General features: G+C 37.3%; 1 protein-coding gene across 1 annotated transcript in view; it reads right to left on the reverse strand.

The window, feature by feature from the left end:
- Window positions 1–23,421, reverse strand: part of LOC112977549 (ephrin type-A receptor 6-like) — a 217,420-nt gene that overhangs the window by 129,685 nt on the left and 64,314 nt on the right. Inside the window, exons 4-5 of the mRNA XM_026090023.1 lie at window positions 11,938–11,985; window positions 11,353–11,515 (exon numbers count right to left, since the gene is read on the reverse strand). Coding sequence (XP_025945808.1) covers window positions 11,353–11,515; window positions 11,938–11,985 — 211 coding nt within the window. The remainder of the gene's footprint in view (window positions 1–11,352; window positions 11,516–11,937; window positions 11,986–23,421) is intronic.

Here is a 23,421-nt window from a genome sequence, read left to right on the forward strand (position 1 = left end):
CAGTCTTAATCCATGTCCACTTATGAAGGAGAGAAGATTTTTTACAAGTAAGGAATATAGCGTGTGGAGTAGTTCAAACATTGTACCACCACTGATCTGCCTGCTTGTTTTTATCTAAAATGGTCTGTAGGTTCTCAGTTCATAAAAACAGACAGTAACTACAGAACTAAAACAGTTTCACTGTAACATTGTACATGTTTAGGATATGTAATTCTTGACAGAGTCCACAGGCATCCACTGCCCACTATTTATTCCCAGAAAGCTTCTCCTTCTCGCAGTTAGTATATGCACTGCAAACTAAGCACTCAGATGCACCTATTCTTAGAGATTGAAAATTCAGGCCTGTATCTGAAAGATCCTATACCACCTTATGATAACAAGTAACAACAGAAATATGAGATTTTATCATCCTTTTAATGATAACAGTATCGCAACTTAATTTCAATTTGGAAGTAAAATTCAAACTACACAGTAAATGTTTTGGTATGGCAATTGCTTTTCTATATTTAAAAAAAATATATAAATCAAAGGTCCAAAACAATCCGTGGGATCTTGATACATACGTAACCTCTGCTGCATCAGCATCCTTTTCTAATAACTGGGAATTTTGTGATTTCCTGGGTTTGAGATTTTAAAATGAAGAACTGGCATTATCAGTCACTGGCAATTTACCAAAGTTTGAGTATGGCAGGATTTTGGACACAAAACTACAATGTATTTGTGCGTTTATCTTAACCCTGCATCAGATTCAGAGCTTCTCTACATCCAGCTGTCCCAGTGAAGTCAGTAGCAGTGCTATGTATATAGTTGATACTAAACTGGGTTCTGTAGAAGGCGGCGCAGAAAAAATACACTTAACATGTGGCAGGCTGGATGTCTGCTGGTTAGTTTTATTGTCATGGAATTTATACAGCTTTACCTATAACATACTCTTGGCGTCAATGTAGTTAAAAAGATACTCAATTTTCTTATGCCTCGTGTTTTTCTCACTACTTTTTGCAGGACATTTGGGAGTCAAATAAGACCACATGAAATTATCTTGTCTCTACAGATTTCAACTGTTTATTATTTTATTCTTTATAATATTAAATATTAACATTGACAAAGTACCTACTTACAGCCAGGCCTGTCCTGACTGTGCAAGTACTGCATGAGTGGGAAAAGAATTAGGCTCCATTTTTTCTTCATCTCCTGCCTTGTGACTCCAAAGTTTTATTTCTTAAAGTAAACTCGTTATGCTTGAAGATTTTCACCAAATGACATGTTTATCTAAATCATACTTTCAGTTTCTATGAAAAAACATAATAGTGTTCTGAAAGAAGAATAAATGATCCTATTCTATGACCTCTGGCAACAGTAGTAAATGCAGAACAGAAAAAAATCTTTGGATTCATCAAGAAAGCAACTCTGATTTTGTAAACTTGTAAACTGTTCTATAAGCAAAATCTTCAGCTCTCCTTGGGCACCAGATGATTAAAGCTTAGGGAAATCACCTAGGTGTCTGTAAAGAGAAAGTTCAGTAAGGTATATTTTTTCACTTTACAATTGATAAAGCCCAGTATAATGCACACATCACTGCCCAAAGCCTCATAAAAAGCTGTTTCCAAGAAAAACATTTGGCTTCTACATAGTTTTTATGAGTGGTTTAGAAATTAGCATTATTAACTGGCTTTGTAACAGTAGTAAAGCAAATAAAAACAATAGTAATTTATGTAATTTATGTCCAATTTTCAGTAAAAACAACTTGTTAGATTTCTACCATTAAGTTTCTGCCTATATAATTTAATGGAGATATGCACAGGCAGTAAATTACAATGCATTCAGTATCTGTGGTCATAAACTCTCCACAGACAAGTTACATAAATCTTCCAATAAATGATGTACCAAAACCCGTTATCAAAATACTCACTGAATAGCTAATCTCCAAAATGGCAGCTAGCAATATGGGAATGGGTTCTAGACTCTGCATCATATTATATTTCATTGAGTCAGATTCACTTGAGAAAACATAACTTAAAATATGATGCCACACAAGTAACAATGTAAATAATAACAGTAATTCCAGGTTTTCTGTTCAAACTTTGAATACTATTTTCAAACTGCCAAGGGTATAAATGTTGCAAAGATCTTTAAAGCCAGGAGCAGTTTTAAGTTGTAAAAGGAGGTGGAAGTTTTAAATAAGTATCTTTTGCTACTGTTTGCAAAGCGGGGCTGGGGACCGAACAGGACACGTTGCGGCCCTCTTTTTTCTGATAAGAAGAAGAGGTGTGCAAAAATAATGAATTCAGCAGGAGAAAAATGAACCAGGGGCTCAGATAAATTAGTTGTGATTTTGCTCAACAGACATTCATTATTAAGGAGACAACCCAGGGCTTTTCTTCATGAAAATTAAAGTTCAGGGTACAAATGAAGGAACCGACTCCATGGTCCAAAGAAACATTCTGCTAGCTATTGAGAAGAAAAAGGTCAGGTTTCCTGGATCATTTCTGCTGGATGGAGCTGCTATTTCTTGGTGTTCTAGCTAAAACAGGATGCAATCTATCAGTTTAATAACATGTATTTTCTATCAGGAACTCCAGTCAAGTTTGTGAAGGGGGACAAATTTCCTATCAATTTAGTCCTTTCCACCTCTACCTAATACAATTTTTAGCTGAGATTGTACATTCCTAAACAGCGATCGTTCTGTTTCTCTTGTTTCTATTCTACTGTGTTGGCAGAGATGCCAGAGTCCAATATATTAGGATTTTTTTCAAGTAGCCAAATCACTACAAAGGGGCTTTCAAGCCTGAAACTTTCCAATGACCTTAATTTACCTGTCAGATAAAAATGTCAAATGACAGACAAGTATAACTGGAAAATGTGGATTTGTTAAAAACTGACAGAAAGGCAGGTAAGGCAAAATGATGGAAATACTTATTTTTTCTTGAAGTGATCCTTCTAGAAATCAATAAAGGCACAGTGCAGTGAACAACACACACATAAACACAAAGACACATGTGTGCACATATACAGACTCCTTCTCACACACAGGTAAAAAGCTCCAGGAAACACTATCGAGGCAGTGAGAAGATGGTAATAAAGCAAACACAATAATTAATATTTTTACAACACTCTTGAAAGCAGAAGTATATTTAGGCATTTTGCCATTCTAAGTTAAATTCAGGTCACGTCCCTCAATCTTTTTGTCATTTTTTTCATCTCCCCCTTTTTCTTTTAAGGTAATGTTTAAGTTGTAAAGAGCAAGAGCTCAAGATGCATAATGTTTCTGTCATGCATGTTCTCAATTCTTTTTTGTCATTTCCTGCTTTTCTTTCCTTCATTTTTTCTCTCCATCAGCTGGGCACGTTGGTCCTTCTGTTTCTCCTCAGTATTCTCAGTTATGCAGGACAGAAAAACAATTATTATAGGTTGCAAAGCCAAGCAAGTTTCTGCAACCTTATTTCATCCCTCTGTGTTTAATCATGGGATCATACAGCACCACACAAACCCTCCTGTACAGGGACAATTAGCAGTTCTGTGACCACAGGGACAAACGTGGCTGTTATGTGTGTGGGGCCATACTCCATTTGAAAGTTAAAGTTTATGGGGGAGGTGGTGAGGAAGTACTGGTGGAACAGGAGTATGATATTGCTAGCAGTGCCAATGGGAAGACTACTGCCAACTTAGCTTCCCTTGTCCCTATTCCCTTGACCCTATCCCCTTCTTGGACATTCAATCTACCCCTGCTCCTTCTGACAAGATGACAGTGCTCCACCAGTAGCACTCTCTTTCCTCATTAGCCTTCCTAGGCACATGTGAATGGGAGGGAGGTGCTATCCATCCAGTGCTTGATACAGGTTGGTGCATCAGCCCCCGAAAAGGATTAGGATTTGCTATGATTACCTTGTTGGTGCTTGGACACAAAAGGYGAATTTATTTGCTAGATTTCTGCTTTAGAGAAGACTCACGAGGGAGCTTAGTACTTATCTCATGGGGCTGGCTGTTCTTTTATCTGGTAGCGTGGATCATTCTCTCTGCCCATCAGCTTGATAAGTTCATTTTGACAAAGACATCCTTTAAAAACAAATAGCACAAGACTAAGATAAGGGAGGATTTATTGCTTATCTCAGCAGATGATTAGATAGTATGCTGCAATGTTTGGATGTCATAACCCTTTAAACACAGCATAGCTGCAACTAATATGATTAGTCAAAGTGGTGAATTAATTCTAAAACTACATCATGTATCATACATATGTCCAGAAGCATATTGTCAAAATAAACTGTTCACTTACGGACTCTTAATACATGAGTATCTAATAGCATCATTCCTTCTTCCTTTCTTGCTTAACACCATGCCCAGAAATTCATTCTTTACCTAGTTCTGCTCCCTAGTCTGCATCCAGCCTGGGATATGTTCTGTCCTCACCATCTGTTCTTCACTTTCAAGCCCTGTCTCAGCTCCTCTCTGGGTTTTTCACCCAGGCCTGTGGAGGAGGAGCTGCACTTTCTGTCCTCTCCAGACTGGAGGGAAATATCCCAAGGCTTCTTCACTTCTTCACTGGGCAGTCTGGAAGGAACAGTGCAAAAGTTTAATCACAGGACAGGAGGATAAAAGGAGAGAAGAATCTTCCAGCTCCTTCTTTTTCCTTTCATTTCTTTGAGCAACTTTATCCAAAATCTGTAAGAAGTTGTGTATTTGGCATAAAAGGGTTGGAAACCCTAACATCAGCTCAGTCCTGTGTCTTAGCTACATGCTTTCATTATTTTAATTTGACATCTATCAGGCAGTGGACCTTCCAGCAGAGTGAAAGATAGAAAAGTGACAGAAAGACAGCTAGACAGATAGTAGTGCGAAGCTGTAAGACAGATAAGTGTGGATGGTGAGAACTGGAGCTCTAATAGACAGGAGCTGACTGTCAGATGGATTTACAAGGCATTGTAAACAACAGCGCTTAAGAACAATAGGAAAGAAAAGTATGAAGTATAATTAGGTAACCTGTGCTCCAGTGATCCAATGGGCTCCAATCGAAGGGGGGGGGTGTGGGAAAGGGAGGAGGCAATGGAAAGGCAATCTTGAAAAGGACTTTTAAAAGGGAAAACTAATGCTATCACTAGCATAAGAGCATAAAGCTTTTTGGTATATACTGGCTTGAAAAGCCTTTCTCTGAGTGTTCTCATTCTCTGAGTGACCAGTAGATGAATGGAAAGCCTGTGCAGGAAGTTTGAGATCTGAGCAAGGATGTTGTTCTTGTCTAGGAAATGCAAAGAAAAAGTCAAATCTCCGGGGCTTCTGGGCACATAAAATAGGGATATCAGATGGGCCAAAGTCAAATCTGAAGTGCAAATGGATGAAAATATAAAACATAATATAGAAATACTTCAAGATTACAGTAAGACTGAGGCAGACATAAGGATAGATCCAGCAAGACAGTTATCAGATAGGAGATACGTGAACTCTCATTTGTTTGTTTGTTTTCACCCAGAAACTTCATTTAATATTGTCAAAACATTGCACACTAACAAAAAAATCTCTATTTTGCAACGGCAATCCAATGTATTTTAAAAAATCCTAGGAACATCCTTGTGGCATGAATCAGAGCACTTATCTGAAACAATACTAGACCTCTGTCAGAATCAATGATTCAGGATCCCTCTCCTGAGCTTTGGAGTTCTGGAAGGAAGGGAACTTGGGCTCTAAATCAAATTTGGGTTGCAAATCCAAGGTACCACTATTTAAGGATGAAAAGTTAAAAGACAAATGTTGTAGACGTGGGAAGAGGAGGAAGAATATGAGAATTCACCAGACCTCACAATACAGGAAAAGCACCACCTGTGCCTATGTTAAAGAATTTAAAGCTATTGTTTATCAACATCATTTATGAATAATTTTGTTGCTGTTTTTAATACTTTTTATTTGAAGCATTCGCAAGTCCTCATTGCTTTTGGATTAAAAACTGCTTGGTGTCTATATTTATGAGTTTGGGTCACTCTCTTTGCAGCCCAAGTACTAGTCCACACTGCGCACATGCTAGTTTGCCCCTTGGGTGATTTGGGCCCAGCTGACACCGTAGATCACCCCAGGATCCAGCCCCAGTGCATCACATCAGGCCACACACTGCAGTAATCTGCCTTCAGCACTAACCGAGCAAGCCTTACACTCTCAAATGTCCTATTGCCATAGATCTTTCCACACTGTGTTAAAAAAATATGACGCAGCTATGACACAGTCTTTTCACGATCTCAGATATTTGAAATCGAAAAAATGACACAGTATGTCACAGGGCCATATGGGTACCCAGCCAAATAACATGCCATGAGGACACAGCCATTCCACTACAAAAGCATGGCAGACCTGAGCTTGAAATCCATGAGAAAAAAAACACAAAACCTTTTCCTGCTGCTGGGAAGACTGACATGGTAAAACACCCTCTGTTTTAGAACAACTCCTGCACAAGAGAGCTGCTGCATGAAAACACTCCACTGCCTAACAGCTATAAATTGTTCAATATTTTACAAAATTCCTTTAGGCACAAGGGCCTTTGAGGTGATAAAGAACATTCCTTCAGAAAAAAAGAATGCTTTGAATCACTAAATATTAAAGTACTCTGTAAACATCTAGTTAAAAAAGAGAGAGAGAGAGAAATAAAGAGGGAGAGAGAAAACAGTAAGAGATTAAAGCATGTTTGCCTTGGGACAAATGGTTTTTTATTGTCACAATACATTTCCTTCTAGGAAGGACTGGAGTTTTTGTGGTGACTCAGATACCTGGCACTCCTGATACACAAACGCAGGAACTAAGTAAGAGTGAGGTTATACTTCAATTTATAGCCACAGCAGTGGTACATATGTGTGTGTGTGTGAGTGCATGAAACCTTGTCAGCTTTGCTAGAGGTGTTTTGCTTGTAAGGTTCTGAAACAGGGAGACTGAACAAAATGGCAGTAACRAACAAGCTCAAAAGCAGTAGTTACTATGCTTTGCAAAGCCGTTACATGGAAATTTCCCAGCAGCAACCTCTTAGCTTTAGCAGTGAAAGAAACCCCTGACAGCATCTGTTCATCCATTCCTTCTTCCTTTAAAAGAGAACTTTCCTGACTCTTTTAGATAACGCCATTTCCTTTCATGAAGTACAAACTTTACTCTTTTGATTGTTTCATTTATTGGTCTCTACAGCAGGGAGAAGAGTTGTCCAACAACACACTCCCCAGGCAATGGTTGCCTCAGTCTAGTGTCCAGCAAGCGAGGGTGCTTCCTGGGAAGCAGCTCAGCATTGCATGATTAATTAACTTTTTTTTTTTAATTACTTCTACAGAGACAGTCTTGTTTCTGCTTCATGCACCAGCATTAATAATCAGTCCAAAATTTTGTGTTCCTAGTAATGATGTATCTAATTTTATCCTATATGACTGGAGCAGCACAGATTGCATTTCAACCAGTATACTGCAGCAAGTATGACGGTACTCTGCTATCAAAGACAATCTGTTTTAAGACTTAGTTAYACATATCTTACAAATTAAGAATCAACATTTGTACCATCACACTTTTTAGAACTTGTCTAGGTTCTTTAGAACTCTTTAAAGAAAAATCTTAATTATGGACTGCTCATTGTACCACTTCTGTCAACAAATTGTGTCAATATTTAAGCAGGTAAATGGAGTAACCTTGGTTGTTCACCTGCAGCTGGTCCCAGAATTCTTTTCTAGATGCTAATACATAATGCATAGGGAGTTGAAGTATGTTAGTAACTAATGCCAAATGAGAATGATTTTTATCAAACACGTTACTTTTAAAATATTTTTTGTTTATTTTTATGAGATTATTGGTTGATAAAGTTGCTGTTAACAACACTGACTTTTTATGACACTGTCCTTCCCAGCATTCTGATGAAAACATTATATACAGTCAGTATAGCTCATATTAAATTGATTAAAATCTGGCTACAAAAAGTAGTCAGACCACAAAAAGACCACAAAAAAGTAATTGTAAATGTGGAATTTTCATCAAGTAAATTGTTTCTAATGAGTAGGGAAGAAGGGGGCTGTAAGAGTCTATCTTGGCCTAACATTATTCAGTATCTTTCAGAACAATGGAGAAGAATATATATTAAAAAATTAGAAAATTTTCAGCTAAACTGCAAATTGCTGGAGTAGTAAATGATGAAGACAGATTACTACACAGCTTGACTTGGACTGATTTGTAAGACAGGTGCACAACAGCAAGGGAAACATAAGATTTACATGCTGATATGTATATGTTATATAACTAGGCAGTCCAACAGAACTTTCTCCAAACCCTGCATCTAAATGTAGGTCAGCATCTTGGAATACAATGTTAATGACAAAAATGTTGCTTTGTGCTAATTATTCAGCTGTGTAAGACAATGCTCCAGTTGAGACAGTAAGTGCTAATCTTAGACCCATAAATAAAATAATTTTGGCAGAAAAATGGTACAAAATACAAGCTAAAAATAAATTCAGGCTAGAAATAAGGTGCAAACTTTTAATAATGAGCACTAGAATGATTTATCTATAAATATAGTGAGCTCCCCATCACTGGAAGACTCTAAATCAAAGAGTATATGTGTATGAGAGATGTTACATTTCAATCCATTGTTATAAACTGGCTGGAAAAATTATAGGACTACAGAAGTTTGGCCTGTATTATGAAAGGGGTTCAAGTGAATGATCATAATCATCTGATATGGCTTTAAAGTTTAGAAAAGGCTTACTTTAAAAATAATGCTTTGAGGAAGTAAGATATTTGGACAGTAACAGGGTACCATTTGATTGGTCACTGAGGGCTGCTTCCATTTGAAAAAAGTAATATTTACCACCAGGTACTCACTTTGCCCTCTTTTCCCTTTGAAATCTAAAGAAGCACTGTACTAATATTTGAATAAGACCACAGTCGTAATGGTTCTTTGAACTACTCTTTTAATTAAACTGAAGTCTTTATCTAGCTCCAGGTACCATTTTAAACTGAAATGCAAAATTTCTCTCTATCTCCACCTCACTTGATCATAAACAAGGACTCCTCTACCTACATTTCCTTTCAATCACACAACGATTTATTTCTAAAATAAACTAAATACTTTTAGTCAGGTACAAGGCTAAGCAATAAAAGTCGGTAAACAACAACTATACAATGTGTATTCATGTTTCACTACCAAGATTCACACTAAGAGCTTAGAAGTACTTGAGAGTCAATAAATATTTAAGAGTGTTGAAATTTGAAATATATTCTCTTCAATAGAGCTCTGTTTCTGTAGGAACCTTGTGTTTCCATGCAGTGAGCAGAAGGCTAGTGAGAAACCCACAGGCTACAAATTATTATTATCTGATGAATTTTCAGACAACATATCACAGAATGTGATATCATTTTTTATCACAAAATTCAGTGCTTCTCCAAAATGGGATACAAATTTGAATGAATAAATTACACGTGAAATAATTTACCATTTCCTTTTTAGTACTGAATAACATAGCAGCTTATATTAATTTTGCTGTGGTAATAAGGCTTACAAGTAAATTCTGAGAGAAACTCACAGTAGCATCATGAAAAACACATTAACCTATCACCTGTTTTATTATCTTACAATGGAAGCCTAAACCATGTACCACTGCTAGTCATCCTCGGTGTCCAGCGAGTTTGGAGAACAACTCAGGCTTCTAAACTACTTTTTATGTGTTTGACAACACTATCCTTAGTTCTTTTTGTTCTTTGCCTCATGGCTGTAGAGCTAGAGAAGCTAGTCCAATATACACAGTCAGTGTTGTAACAGTGGTGCTCCTTAGCACTATGACACCATTTAAGTCTACATGGATTTGAACTGCTTCAGACCTCAGATATTTGGTATGAGAACTTAGGGAAGGATGAATTAATAACACACCAGCATTTACAATGACATCTCTGTCTCAGTCATCTGGATCCAAGCCTAAACTACTTCACTTAAAGGACTACAAACATGTTTTTCAAAACTGTGTAAGGTTCCAGAATCATTGGTTTTAGTAGCAGTGGTCAGCTTAAAAAATCGTCATCTCTCTGATCCCCAGCTCCCTCAATTACTTGTTCCCATCCATGTAAAAAGTTATTTTAAAATTATATTAATGTCCTGCTCTAGCTCACCATGCAGCCCAAGAGACAGTTGTATTAGTGTAACTGAGAAGGAGATGCTGGTTGGGAAGGAGTGGATGGGATCTCACTCCCAAGAAATGTTGCCTTAGCAATGAAAGAAATGCCACAGGAACAATAGTCTTCATGATTTAGATGGGTAAGTCACATTTTCACAGATCTGACAGAGGTTCATAGAGGTTTCAATTCCATTTACTTTTGATACAAGTTATGCCCCAGTGTGCCTGAAGGCCAGATTCCACACAGCATCGCACCAGAAGATGCAGACAGGATCTACTAGAATTCTTGAAAGGACCCAAGTGCTTAAGTTCTATTCAAACCAACTGGCTTAAGGGCCTAGAAATTTTTAAAAATCCAATTAGGCATTAAGCACTTGGAAATCTCTCCCTAAAACATTTTTGACATAGAAGCTAAGAAGAAATGAAAATGGAACACAGACCCATGGGTGCTCTTAAAAACACTTACAGAGAGTTTTGAGTCTGTACTTTAGCTTAAGCAACTTGAATTCTAAAACACTAATGAAAAACACGGTATACTTAATTGGTTAATTAGAGTAATTTCATTAATGAGTGTTTTAGTGTTGTATCTACTACTCTGATTTTATCTCAAATGCTTGCAAATACCTTGCTTGCAGTTTCTCTGAATGCGGAGGGAAATATCTGATTTCATTATAAAGTTGTTCAGAGCATGAGTCAAGCCTTTTTATATGTTCCTTAGGAATATTTAGGTTTTTCTGCTTCTTACTGGCATGTTTAGTATGCTTATTGGTTGAGTGGAAACACATATAAAAGTTTACATAATTTTATTTGTAGATTCTGGGAGCACTACAACCTATAGAGAAAAGACTCTGTTACAGTGTTCTAGGAGCTTGCAGGAAGCTGCTGGGCTTATGAAACATACAGATTTTACTCGGGATATTTCCAGATGCTAAAAGGTTGGCCTTCGAGTGAAGAAGTGATACGGGGGAAGACTTGCAGCAGAAAACATTCCTTCAGCTGCAACCTCAGGCTAAGACGTCTATTTGTTGCTCAAAAAAAAAAAAAGAAAAGGAAAAAGGAAAAAGAAAAAAGAAAAAAGAAAAAACGACAAACCAGAAGTGCAGGGCTGAGTCTTATATAGCAGTGGTCATTCTGTGATAAGTGTATAGTATGGATTTAGCCATTCAAAGTCCCAATGTCTGACTGTTTAGAATTAAATACTACTTTTATTGCACTTGATTTTTTTCCCTTCAGTAAAACTTACTTTCATCTCCAGTTTCAAATTCAAACTTCTGGCTATAGCCGCTGTATCCTGCTGCCGTCCTGACTCTGATATGAAATATATACTTGGTGGCTGGCTTGAGACCTGTGATGATAACACTTGGAGCCTTGGACCTTGTGGAGGAGTAGCTGAGCTGCTCATGCTCCTGAGGGACAAAAGAAGGGAGAAATGGTATCAAGCTGAGTTGCACAAACTTTGCAAAAATGATACAGCAGAACTAAAGCTCCACATTCTTCTCATGAATGTGAAATGTGTTTATAAAAGGAGGTGCAGGTATGGATTTCAGTACTTTGATTGTGCTATAATCACAATGTATTATATGGCCTTGACTTAGATTTCAATTTTTTTGTCCTTAGTCTTGCTTATAAACACATCACATCTTTGTGATTTGGGTTAGTAATTATATTGTAGTTAAAACAATATGGATTAGTACAAGACTACATTCACAGTAAATGGCAGCTACAATAGCAGCTAATTATTTTTGCACAATGGACAAATTAGGAGTTCAGTAAGTACTAGTAAACTGTAAAGTAAAGATGTGGGAGTATTCAAATACCCGCTACTCACTTCTACCCGCAGGTAGTGCCAAAATGCCGGCGCTATCCGTGGGTAGACCTGTGGGCAAAAGAAAATAAAAATTAACTTTTTCTTTAAAGTTTGTAAACTTCTAGCATGGTTCAACTGCTTCACTGCTCTCGAATTTGATTTCTCTTTCCAGGTAGCTGTAATGTGGTTGTACACGAAATTCCCTTACACACACTAAAAGGAGAAATACTCTCTGTAACATTCCGCTGTTAATCTCCCAGCACTTGATCCCAGGTGTCTGCTGAGAACTCCCTGCTCCCGCAGAAGTCACTGGGAATTATGGTGTGAAGCGCCACTGAAGACCAGCTGTTGTAGGCCRGAGATCAGCCACATCGCTTGCTGCTCAAACACAACACGCAGCTTTGCTAAACAGGTCATTGATGACACTTACACATGAGGGGGTGAATTAAAAGAACCGAAAGCTAATTACCTTTCACTAGTTACTATCACTTGATAAATCAGTAATCTGCAATATTTTATATGGTGCCTTAAGGTTACATGTACTGTGTTATAGGAGGCTTTGTCCCCAAATTGACACTTGAACAGAGCTGTCCTTGGCATATGCTCAATAATCCAATTGTGGGATTATTAAGCCATTGTGTGCCATAGGGCACCATATTCAGTTATTATATTATACAGCAATATTAGAGTATGTGCAAGCTATTCAAATAATGCTTCCAGCCTGTTAATAAGGAAACAATCTGGTTCACATAAGAAATATAGCCAGGAAAAGAACAGGTCTCAGTTAGATTCTACCAGAATCTTAACCTCTTCTGAACAACATACATGTATTTTTTACATAAAACAAACAGTCAACACACTCAGTCAAATTCAGTCACGGTATAACAAAGTCACATTAGCATATGGCAGGAGGTATATCAGAATTCCCCTCGTAGGTGTACAAGGAGATGGCCAAGAAAACCAAATTATATAAAAATAAACACACAAAAAGAACGTAATGATTCTGTTAAGTGACAGAAGAGCAGGAAGGTAGGAAACAATGACCAATATTCAAAATAATTGCATTTACTGCTTAATTAAAACAATGGAAATAAACTGAGAATCTGTAATAAGATGAAGTGCTCATGTGTTCTACAGCCTATAACCAAATTTTACAATAGCAAAGAGTGTATATTTAAATTGAAATATTAAGACACGGTGTGCATGTAGTCTCATGGATGGAGAGTACAATCAATATATAATCTAACAACTTTTATAAATATCAAAAAAACTCTCCCAATCACTTGAAATACTATAACTTTGCTTTGAACAGTTTGGTGGTTCTTAAACTTTCATTTTCTGAGAAATTTCAGAAAATATCTATTTTCTTCTGACATAAGGCCAAGCTGTTAAGGTGACAGATTTTGTTTGAGATTAAGCTTGCTTCAGTTTGAAAAATAGCATGTATATGAGCAAAAAAAGGTGTAAAAGGTTTATTTTCTGATTTGTAAGGAAATAGAGAACTCAAATGGAATGGTTGAGGTTGGAAGGGACCTTTACAGATCATCTAATCCAACCTCAACATGTACAGAGTAGTTTCTATAGGTCTTTATAAACATTTCACAAACATCCAGTCTGTCATGAATAGTTAATTTCTATTCCACAGCCTTGTTATACGTGCAGTTTCCAGGGACCTTCATCTGTAGAGGGGTCATACACCTTACCATATCACTTGGACAGGCTCTGCAATCTTGGAGAACACAACAAGACTTGAAATTATTTAGTAATGAAGCTGCTGATCACACTGCGCAAATTTTAGCCCAAAGAGATCAAGTTTTTCAACAAAAGCTAGCAACCAGCTCAAAATCAATCTAAGAATCAGGAAAAAAGGGTGCCTGCTTTTGCACTGTCAAGACCCCATTGAATTGCATGACTGAAAAAGAAATCACAGGTACGGCCCTATGTTTGTGATCTTGCTAAGCACAGGACTACTCCAAGCCTCTGTTTCCGCACTTTAATCCAGGTAAGGAAATGATACCCAAGGAAGAGAAGATTCTGGATACATTCATTAACAACTAGGTAAATAGCAGATGCTTGCTCTATATGGATGTTAGTATGCTTCAGTCTGAAGGTTTAGCAACTAGTTATGTGCAGGTTTGGGTTTTCAAACCTGGAAACAAGCCAGCTCCTTCTTTCATGGCCCAGACGCCAGTAGGTAGAGGCTTTACTGGAACACTGGAAATTTCTGTTTAGCCTCAGCAGCCTGTAAGATAAGGAGGATACCAGCACTTCAGGGATTTCACTGTATGGTGTAAGAGTTGAAAGCCTTTCCCCAGACTACCTTGCAGCTTGAGATCAAGTACTTTTTACAATTTACTGGTTTATTCTGACCTGCTGGAGAGATTGTAGAAATAAAGTTTCAGAATAATTTGATGGAACTGGAAGAAGAAATGGGTTCCTTCAAAAGAGGATGGAAATGGAAATTTTGTCAAAAGTAGTGGAGACTCCCCAGGATACAATGCTAAGATTTACTGTAGAAGACTGCAGAACAAGGCCAGTGGCAGCCAAGAACTGAGAATGACTTCTGAATAGCTGAATCAGAGTTGTATTTGATGTATTGTAAAGCAGTTTTGATAATGTAACAGTGGTACCAGTGACTGATAAATATTAATATCAAGTATTTACCAAAGTTATTATTATATCTACAGCTATATTTGTCTACAGATACACATACAGACCTTCTAATGATTTGTAACTTTTGTAGTGTGACATAATGCAAAGACCCTAGAACAAGGATCTACGCATGACTAGATTTTGCTAATAAAACATTACTTCTGTTACCAGACATCCCTGTTAGAAGGCTGTTAAAGAAAAACAGGAGATTGTTATAAGGGGCCCCAAAAATATAAGCAAAGATAACAGAGACCTTGAAAGTGCAGGCACAAAAAGGCAACAGAGTCCCCTGGGCTATAAATGTAGTTCACAAATGGCCAATTACTGGTCACTAAGGAACACAACAGTGGGAGCCAGATAAAACTAAAAAAATATATATATATATTTAGGGATAACAGAGAGCAAAGAACAAGTATCTGACATATGTAAAATATGCAAGATACTCTAAAATGTGGATATAACAACGAATTTGTGGACAAATGAGGAAAGAACTAGCAGGCTGTGTTTGTCAATGTATAAAAATAACCCCATGCAGATCCAAGAGTGAGAAGGAAGAAACCCAACCATCAACATCCTCCCACTGAAGCACTGAGAGAGCCAGCAACTCGCTGCAGCCTCTCTCCCTTTCTCTGCAGGAACACTGGCACCATCAGCATTAGGAGGCGGCGGGTACTGGAAGGGTGAGCATAACACCAGGAGAAGGGAGAGATGCTAGAAAGTTTGCAAATATCAATTTCAATGTTATTGGGAATGAGTTGAATATTTTGAATAGCTGAATATTTTGGACAAGTGTTAATATTATTGTAACTGGACTAGTAACAGATCTTTGATTATGCTGTTAAGACTCAGGCAATCAGTAAATTTTTGGCTCACCATACAGGGTGTATTTCTTTAGCCCACATAAATGGCATGAGGTATTTGGTCTGGTACCTTGCTCTTGAGACTTGGCTGTAGTTTGGATGTAACAGTTGAAGGCCATTTCCTTTCCCCAGACTACCTTCCTGCTTGAGATCAAGTATTGTGGGTTTTACACTGAACAATATATTTATACAGCACCACTAAAGCCAAAAGACCCTACAAAATTTATACAGAAATTGCTTTGGCTGTCACTGAAAAACATTTGAAATACATTCCCAGAGTAGCTCTCATCTGCCTTGCAGAATTTCTGTTATGGATTATCCAACATATTCAACCTTTCAATTTCTAAAGATCATTTTATACTACATATATTTATCACAAGCTAAATGTTACTTGTATAGAACGCAGCACTTGGGATCCAGTGGGTCCCTAGACAGGAATGCTGAGCAGGCAGTGATCAAGTATAATTTTTTATTTTTAGTTGGTCAAAGATAATGAGTGTAACAAGAACTGTGATGGTAACATTTAATCAACAAATTCAGTTGCATCCCTAAGAAATAAGAGGCTTTTTTCATTCTAGGGTGATTGGAGAAATGGCTTTCCATGGATCAATAAAGACAGCAATAAATGTCAGGAGGCTTACCCTGTTTTCTCAGTGGTTTGTGGCAGACCATCAGATAAAGAACTCTGGGGGAGTAGACTGTAAGAATAATTCTGGTATAGTTTTAAAGAATAAAACCTAGAACTTTCTTTGCAGCTAAGACATATAAGATCAGAGAAAGCAACATGATAGCACAAAAGTTTATAAAAACAATTTGCCATGGAACTGTTTAATTCTTTACCATGATAACTTTTATGTGCCAGAAATTTAAATACCAGTATTTTCCAAAATTTACCTACACTTACGGTGATACATTTTGGTAGGACAAAGTATCAGGTATTGCCAACAATATATTTGCTCCTTCAACAACCGAAGGAACAACTTTTATTTTTCTTTCTTGCTAATGATGGCTCAAATCTAAGGAAAAAAATATTTCTGATGATTGAAATAGAAATCCATTGCATGTTTGATTTTTTCAGATGATCAGTTAAACTATATGAGGAATATTTGAAAATGTGAAAAATCTATTGAAATAAAATATTTTCACTGTTGTCAGTGAATCATCATTTGTAGCTGGTAATGCTAAAATTAATTTTGGAAGACATTACTTGGCAAATTAATAGAAAATGAATACTGGCTTCTGGTTTGTTGCACAGTTTATATAGTAGTAGAGCAAGGTTATTACAAATCTGTTGAACCTTGAAAACTGGATAAGTAAAAATTGAGGTCACCTTTTTTCATAAACCATTACAGAAAACTTTGTCAACCCTGAATACACAGAAATGCTGAATAAACACTAGCAGATAGTTCTTTTCAGACCCTGCAGATTAAAATCATCTTAATCTGTTTTTCAGATATTTGAACCTAACTTGTAACTACTAAGTCTGGATTGTCCAGTTGCAATTTTTGGATGATGATGATGATGAAAAAACATTTTAGTAACTGACCAGTGTTTTATTTCTTTCACAATGTGACAAGAAACTACGATGTTTTTAGACAACCACATATATGGTCTTGTAGAAGCTGATGATTGTAGCTTATATTTCATTGTATTCTGTCATTCAATGCATTGTGTCATAAGAAAAAAATGATGACAAATTATTTGTCTAGAAACACAACTTTTATCAAAAAAATACAGTGGCAACATAGAAGAAATGGGAAGGATTTCAGTGACATGCATTAGCTTTCCAATACCTTTTTTCACATGGTGATTTTGGCAAACAATCTTCTTAATCTGAGCTAACCCTTTTCTTTGAAAAACATGCTAACTTTTCAGGAAACTGTACGCGTTACTGAAAGTTGAAACCTGACTCTGACTCTGTCTAGATTACTTTTATCACAATATTCAGTAGAGAAACAAGTTCAGGTACAAGTTTCTGGAGAGCAGTGATCAAACGCTCTACCATCAAATCCTAGTTTGCTTTTTTCTGTCTTTTTTCTTTCCATTTGGTGAATTTATTCCTTCCTCTCTTTCTGAATTACTGCAACAGAAAAAAACATTTTCCTTGAATAAAGCTAAATGCTGAGTATCAAATTAAAGCTAACTTGTGCATTTAAAAGGTTTTAGAAACTGATTTTAAGAGGTACTGAACTGTATTAAAACCACTGATCAGGATTTTAAAGAATATGATGACATTTGTGATGCTTTACCACAACACTAAGATGAGGACTGCAAAGACGTATGCTTGCAAGAAAAACACACAATGGGGTAAGCGTTTCTCGGTACCTCTGGTTTCCAGGCAAGACCCTGCATTACTCAACGACAGAAACCCCCAGGATACGTGTGCTGCGGCACACGTGGGGCAAGCCCTGCTCAGGGTCAGCCCAGACCCCTTACAGCGAGCTCCCCAAAGAAAACCRAGAGGCCGTTAGACCCCCAAAGGCCACGTTTTATTTCAGTTCAAACCGCCTGGCTTTTTATGAGGAGCAAGCGAAGAGCGTTGAGGGACGAGGGGGACGCGGGTCCCCCGCTCCCACCCTGGGGGCGGCAAACGCGGTGCCCGTCGGAGCGTCGGGTCTCTCTCCCCCTCTCTGCCGCCGTTGCCCGACTGCCTGTTCCTGCGGGGTCGGGAGGGGAATATTCCTCCTACCTTGCACCAGCCCCTGCCTCTGTCCATCACAAGGCCTGTGAGCCTACGCCTAGGTGTGCACGGTCATAAAAGTAATACTGCTGCCACATGGGCAAGAGGGCAGGATTTATTATTGCAAAGGAAAGGGTGGACTTCTGTCACCTTGGCACGTCTGGGAAACAAGCTGCGGCAGCAGGCGTCAGATGAGAGCGGTGCTCAAATACGAGGCAGAAAAAAAACGTTTGAAACTCAGCAGTGTTTCGTGTGAAGGTTTCACACAAAGAAATGAGCTATTTTTGCCTGGATTCATACAGAAGACAAATCTCCGAAGAGCAACAGTATTTGACACTTGAATCTCTACCACCAAGTTTTTTCAAACTCACTGTGAGGATCTGGGCTCCCAAAGACTACCATAGTCCTCTGAAATACCATCTAATGCCACAGTGCAGGCCAAGACAATTTTTCCCTGCTTTGTAATAAAGTTCATTGCCAGTCCCAAAATACTCTCCATGGTATTTGCCTAGATAACCTTATTTCTGCACCTGTGTTAGGTCTAGTTTGGAATATTTCGTTTTCATACAGCAGTGCTGTTAATTCCTGAAAAACGACTCAATTACACTTTGGGACTGTTAGCATGGACTACCATTAAACAATGCTTCATGATGAGGTGTGGAAACCTGAGTACTGAGAACCAAGTTCAGTACTGAGAGAAGTGCAYAGAGATTTGTTGTACTCGGCTAGCAGTCATTTACGCCAGTGACAAATTTGGCTGTGTCTGAGACTGAAAGGGGGCTCTGGCCTTCTTCCAAAAAGGAATTTACAGAAGGACAGACACCACAACCCCATATATTTTTGGAACTAGCTGCATGACCTTACAGTTTAAGGCTTTGCTGATAGTGCATTGGAAATTATCCAATTTTCTGTGCAGGAGAAAAGTGGATGAATTTATTGACCACTAGACGTTCTGGCCAAGAAGGCACTACTTAGTATTTTGCACTGGTTGCATACTGCTGGAGTCCAAAGGAATATTCTGCAATGTCTGTGAAAACATACCTGAGACAGTAATAGCAATACTTGCTGCCTTTTACTGGGGGGGACCCCACCGCCCCCCCCCCCCCAAAAAAAAAACCCCAAATGTAATGATCAACAAGAAACTTGTGTTTACCAAAAGAACATTTTCCTTACTTGGAAAAGGTGATAAACTACTCCATGACCATTAACAGGACAAGCTTCAGGGTTTTACTTCTTAAAGAAAATATTAGAAAGTGGACAAGGAGTGGTCTGGTAAAATTTACATTCGTGTCATGTTAAATTTTTTCTATTTCAGCATGTCCCACTGAAATAACAGAATATTTTTGACTGTATTTTCAGATCCTTTTGGAAAGTTTCAGCTCACATTAGCCTTTGGAAATGCAATTATCTATATGAAACAGCAGGTAATCTTTTTCCACAGTTTGTGACAGACCCACAGCTGGATATACAGAGAGAAAAGTCCTCAAGGATCAAAGATGATTTTGCCAAGACTCCCTCATCACAGTCACAAGATCTGCTGTGAACCTGGAAAGCTAGGGCTTTCCCCACAGAGACACAGTTTGAGGTTGATGATGGTAGCCTGGAAGCTTTGGCTTTCAAGGTTGGCTACTCTTTCTGCCATGATGGTTCCCAAAGAGGATAAAGATAGTCTCAGAAGAAAACAACACAATTCTAGCGTGCAGAGAAGTATGGGATGATCTGTTCCATTCTTTACACTACTTAATCCTGCATGGATCCTGGGTTCATAAACTAATCTAAACTACAGGACAGGGATGTACTTCCTGGATGTGCCCATGCACCGATGCGCATGCTTTGACCTCACCCTCATTTTACACAGAGGCAATACTGAGACATATATCAGCCCTCCTGCCTTGCACTCTGTTTTCCATGGTTTTGTGGGCTAAAAGGGAGCCACAGTATGCTCTGTGATAGGTCATGGGAAATGTCAAGGTCTACATTTGTTCTGTATTTATTGAAAACTACAGAGGACTTCCAAAGAATCTGTGAAAGAAAAGAACAGTTTCATTGATATGGCTGTATTTTCCCTTTGCACATAAGCATTAAGCAAATTGCTGGCCATTATATAGGGCTCTAGGTTGATATAAAAGAAGTACAAGAAACGTTCTAATCCTTCATATTAGCCTTAAAGCAGCATTGTGATCTTTAGATAGCACAGGACTCAGAAATATTTCTGAGAACACATAGTCTGAAGCTTTAAAGGAGTAAATCTAATACAATGTACTCAAAAAATAACTACTTGTCATATGAGGAAATAAGACTTCTTCCATATTCTACTGCAAATTTATTTTGGTGAAAATCTATAATTAAAACATAAATATAATGCAAATGACAAGTAATGTCAATATTATTACACAATGAGATAAAGAATCTAAGACTATCTGCCAAATTTAAACATAGAATTATATTATAAACTTTGAAAATACTATCTCTATTTCTAAGGAAATTGTATTTTTCTTATTGTTTGTGCTGTTCTTGTCAATTGATTCAGTTCTCATTCTGAAAGACACAGAGGGTCCATAGTCTCCCATGAAGGCAGAATCAGACTCTTAGAGTCATCACTGCATGAGTATCTGAACATCCTAATTCTGTACTTGGTTTTATGATCAAGACATTCTCTCATATCTAAAGAAATATYATGCTTCATTGGAATTCTTTTGCATCCTCAGTCTCCTCTCCCAGGCTTTGTATATGAAAGCCACTGGTCTGACTGAACAGAAGTTACAATGGTGCTAATTATCTGAGACTAGACAAACTGATTAAATGGGGTGGCAGGATCAGAGTATAAAAAGTAATGAAGAGCTTTCTGCTTTTACAGTGCATCAGAATAGCTGCATCTGTTCCATCAACATATGCTGTAATGAAACATTTCTATTGTATGACATCATCAGATTAACCAATAATTCTTCATTATGTGTCACTAAAGTCAGCTACTTTATTAATGAATGTCATATACAATCAACATCCAGAGGTTATATTAATGTGCTGTGTATTGCCATTTTTTCTCATATGCTCAAGAGAAACGGATTACCTCTGATGACATTTAAAGCCTGCAAACAAATAGATAAACCTCCACAGGCCACCCATATATGAACATGCTGCACTCTAACTTTTTCCCCCCACCTTATTTCATACAGAACAGCACAGAAATGAAGACTTTGTGCCCATATATGAGGTAAAGTATTGACAAAGACTAACCAAAATGTGATGACTTTTTATCATTTTAGATTCATACTGCAATCAAAGTGTTTAAATTCTGAATTTACGGGTGAGAAAAAGTACACAGAACTAACAATGTTCAGTGCGAACATAGAATAATGGAAATACAAGCTGAAATGCTGAATTTTGCTTATAATGCTAAAGYAATCTTTAGATTAACTTTACTGTAAAGCCCTGATAAAGATTCAGCCACTTTCAGTCATACAAGATTTGTCACTGTTAATATTTAATTGGGAAAGAAAAACATGGCTCTAATCAAAATACTGTCAGTACTTATTTTGGCAATGGAAAAAGATAACCAAATATCATTTTCTATCATTTAAAATATATAGCAGGAGCTTAAGGAATTACCACTCTCGTGCTATTTACTGTGTGTCTGGCTTATTTTATGAATGACAATCAAGGTATAAAATTCATTGAGTCCTCTGAGCAACTGAAAAGCCTTCTTAAATTGACACTGGTGAAAGGGTTTTCAAAAACTTCTGCCAGCTGAAAACATACCTGTGTACTTACAACATCCAAATGTATGTGTGCAGGAAGAATCCATGGAGACACTAACTGAATTTACCATCAACCATTTGCACATAGATTTTGTAGTTTATATCCATTGTGCCCCAACAAGAAAATTCTGTGCTTAAGCCATATAACCCTGCTTAGCATTTTTRGAGAACTATAATAGGAGGAAATACTAATAAAGATGCAATCTATACACCACAAGGACCAGGTCTTTCTCTTGTGCACTAAAGCACAATGTCAAATCTTAGTAAATACCACACTAAAGTAAAGAAGATACTGAGTTTTATGATTTAGACATCATCAATGTTTAAATAAAAGCACTAAAAATAAAAAAGAAACTTTTATGAGACCACTTGGTCACATTTTTCTTCTTTCCTAGATACATTAGTCAGAAGGATGTACACAAGATGACCTACAGAGGAAGCAGCACTATTTTAAAGGAATGGCCACAATTCTCAAAGCGAGGAATTTTCATTAATTCTAGCTCTGGACCATAATGAAAGTAAGTCTCCAGTCCCTTCCCCAATTTTCTCATGGAATCAGCCATGATGGTACTTAATTACTCCCAAGATAAACTGAACTTTAATGTTGGATACACTTTTAAGTGAAACAGTAGGTAATTACTAGGTATAGTCAATATGTGATTAATTAGTTCAAATAGAATTCATTAAAGTCAAATAACAGCAAACTGTGGAATTTGTACCTACTGCCTGTGTTTTCCAAGAAAAATATAGCCCCCATAGCTATAATTTATGGAAATTGCCTTTGATTTATACTGTCTTTATTCCGCTTACAACGAATTTGTCCCTAACATTCTCAAAAATTATTTATTCTGCAATACAATTATTCCTATAATATGATCTCTGAATGCTTATTACCCCTAGTCACATCTTGTTTCTCAACTCACTCAGATTGTTGTAGATGCGGAGAATTACATGGAAATCACTAAAATTACTATACCTGGGAAACTCACGAAGTCTCTCTTTGAAAGTTTCTTTATCTTTAAAACATGTTGTGTATGATTTTCTGTTAGAAAATTATTTTGACCTGTAGCATATGTATTAACATGAATACCAACAGTAAAATTTGAAGGTATTAGAGAAGAGACGCACTCATAAGTTCGAAAATGTGATTTTAACATTAACTGGTATCTGATTACAAAATGACCAACAGGATGAGGTAAATTCTCATTGTAATACAGAGTGACAAGAAAAATTACAATAATTAGAAAAAAACATTCATCTTCCTGAAAAAAAAAAACCACTTGCTAAAAACCTTGCACTTTATGGTTCCAGCTGACTAACAAACTTAAGGTAAACTTAGAAGAGCAATTAGAAGGATCTGTTTAGAAGACAAATCTGAACTAAGATGAAAACCCTGACAGGAAAAGGTAGGACCATAGAGAAAATTACAGATGACTCCAGTATTTGCTTCAGAGAAGAGACCAGCAGAATTTTAAAGCATCAGCCACTTCAGGCTGCAATATTCTCCCTTCCCTTCTTGACCTCCCTTGTCATTAATCTGAGATGTAACAGTTTA

This window comes from Apteryx rowi, unplaced genomic scaffold (assembly GCF_003343035.1).
Source record: "Apteryx rowi isolate R43461 unplaced genomic scaffold, aptRow1 scaffold_844, whole genome shotgun sequence".
Taxonomy (NCBI): Eukaryota; Metazoa; Chordata; class Aves; order Apterygiformes; family Apterygidae; genus Apteryx; species Apteryx rowi.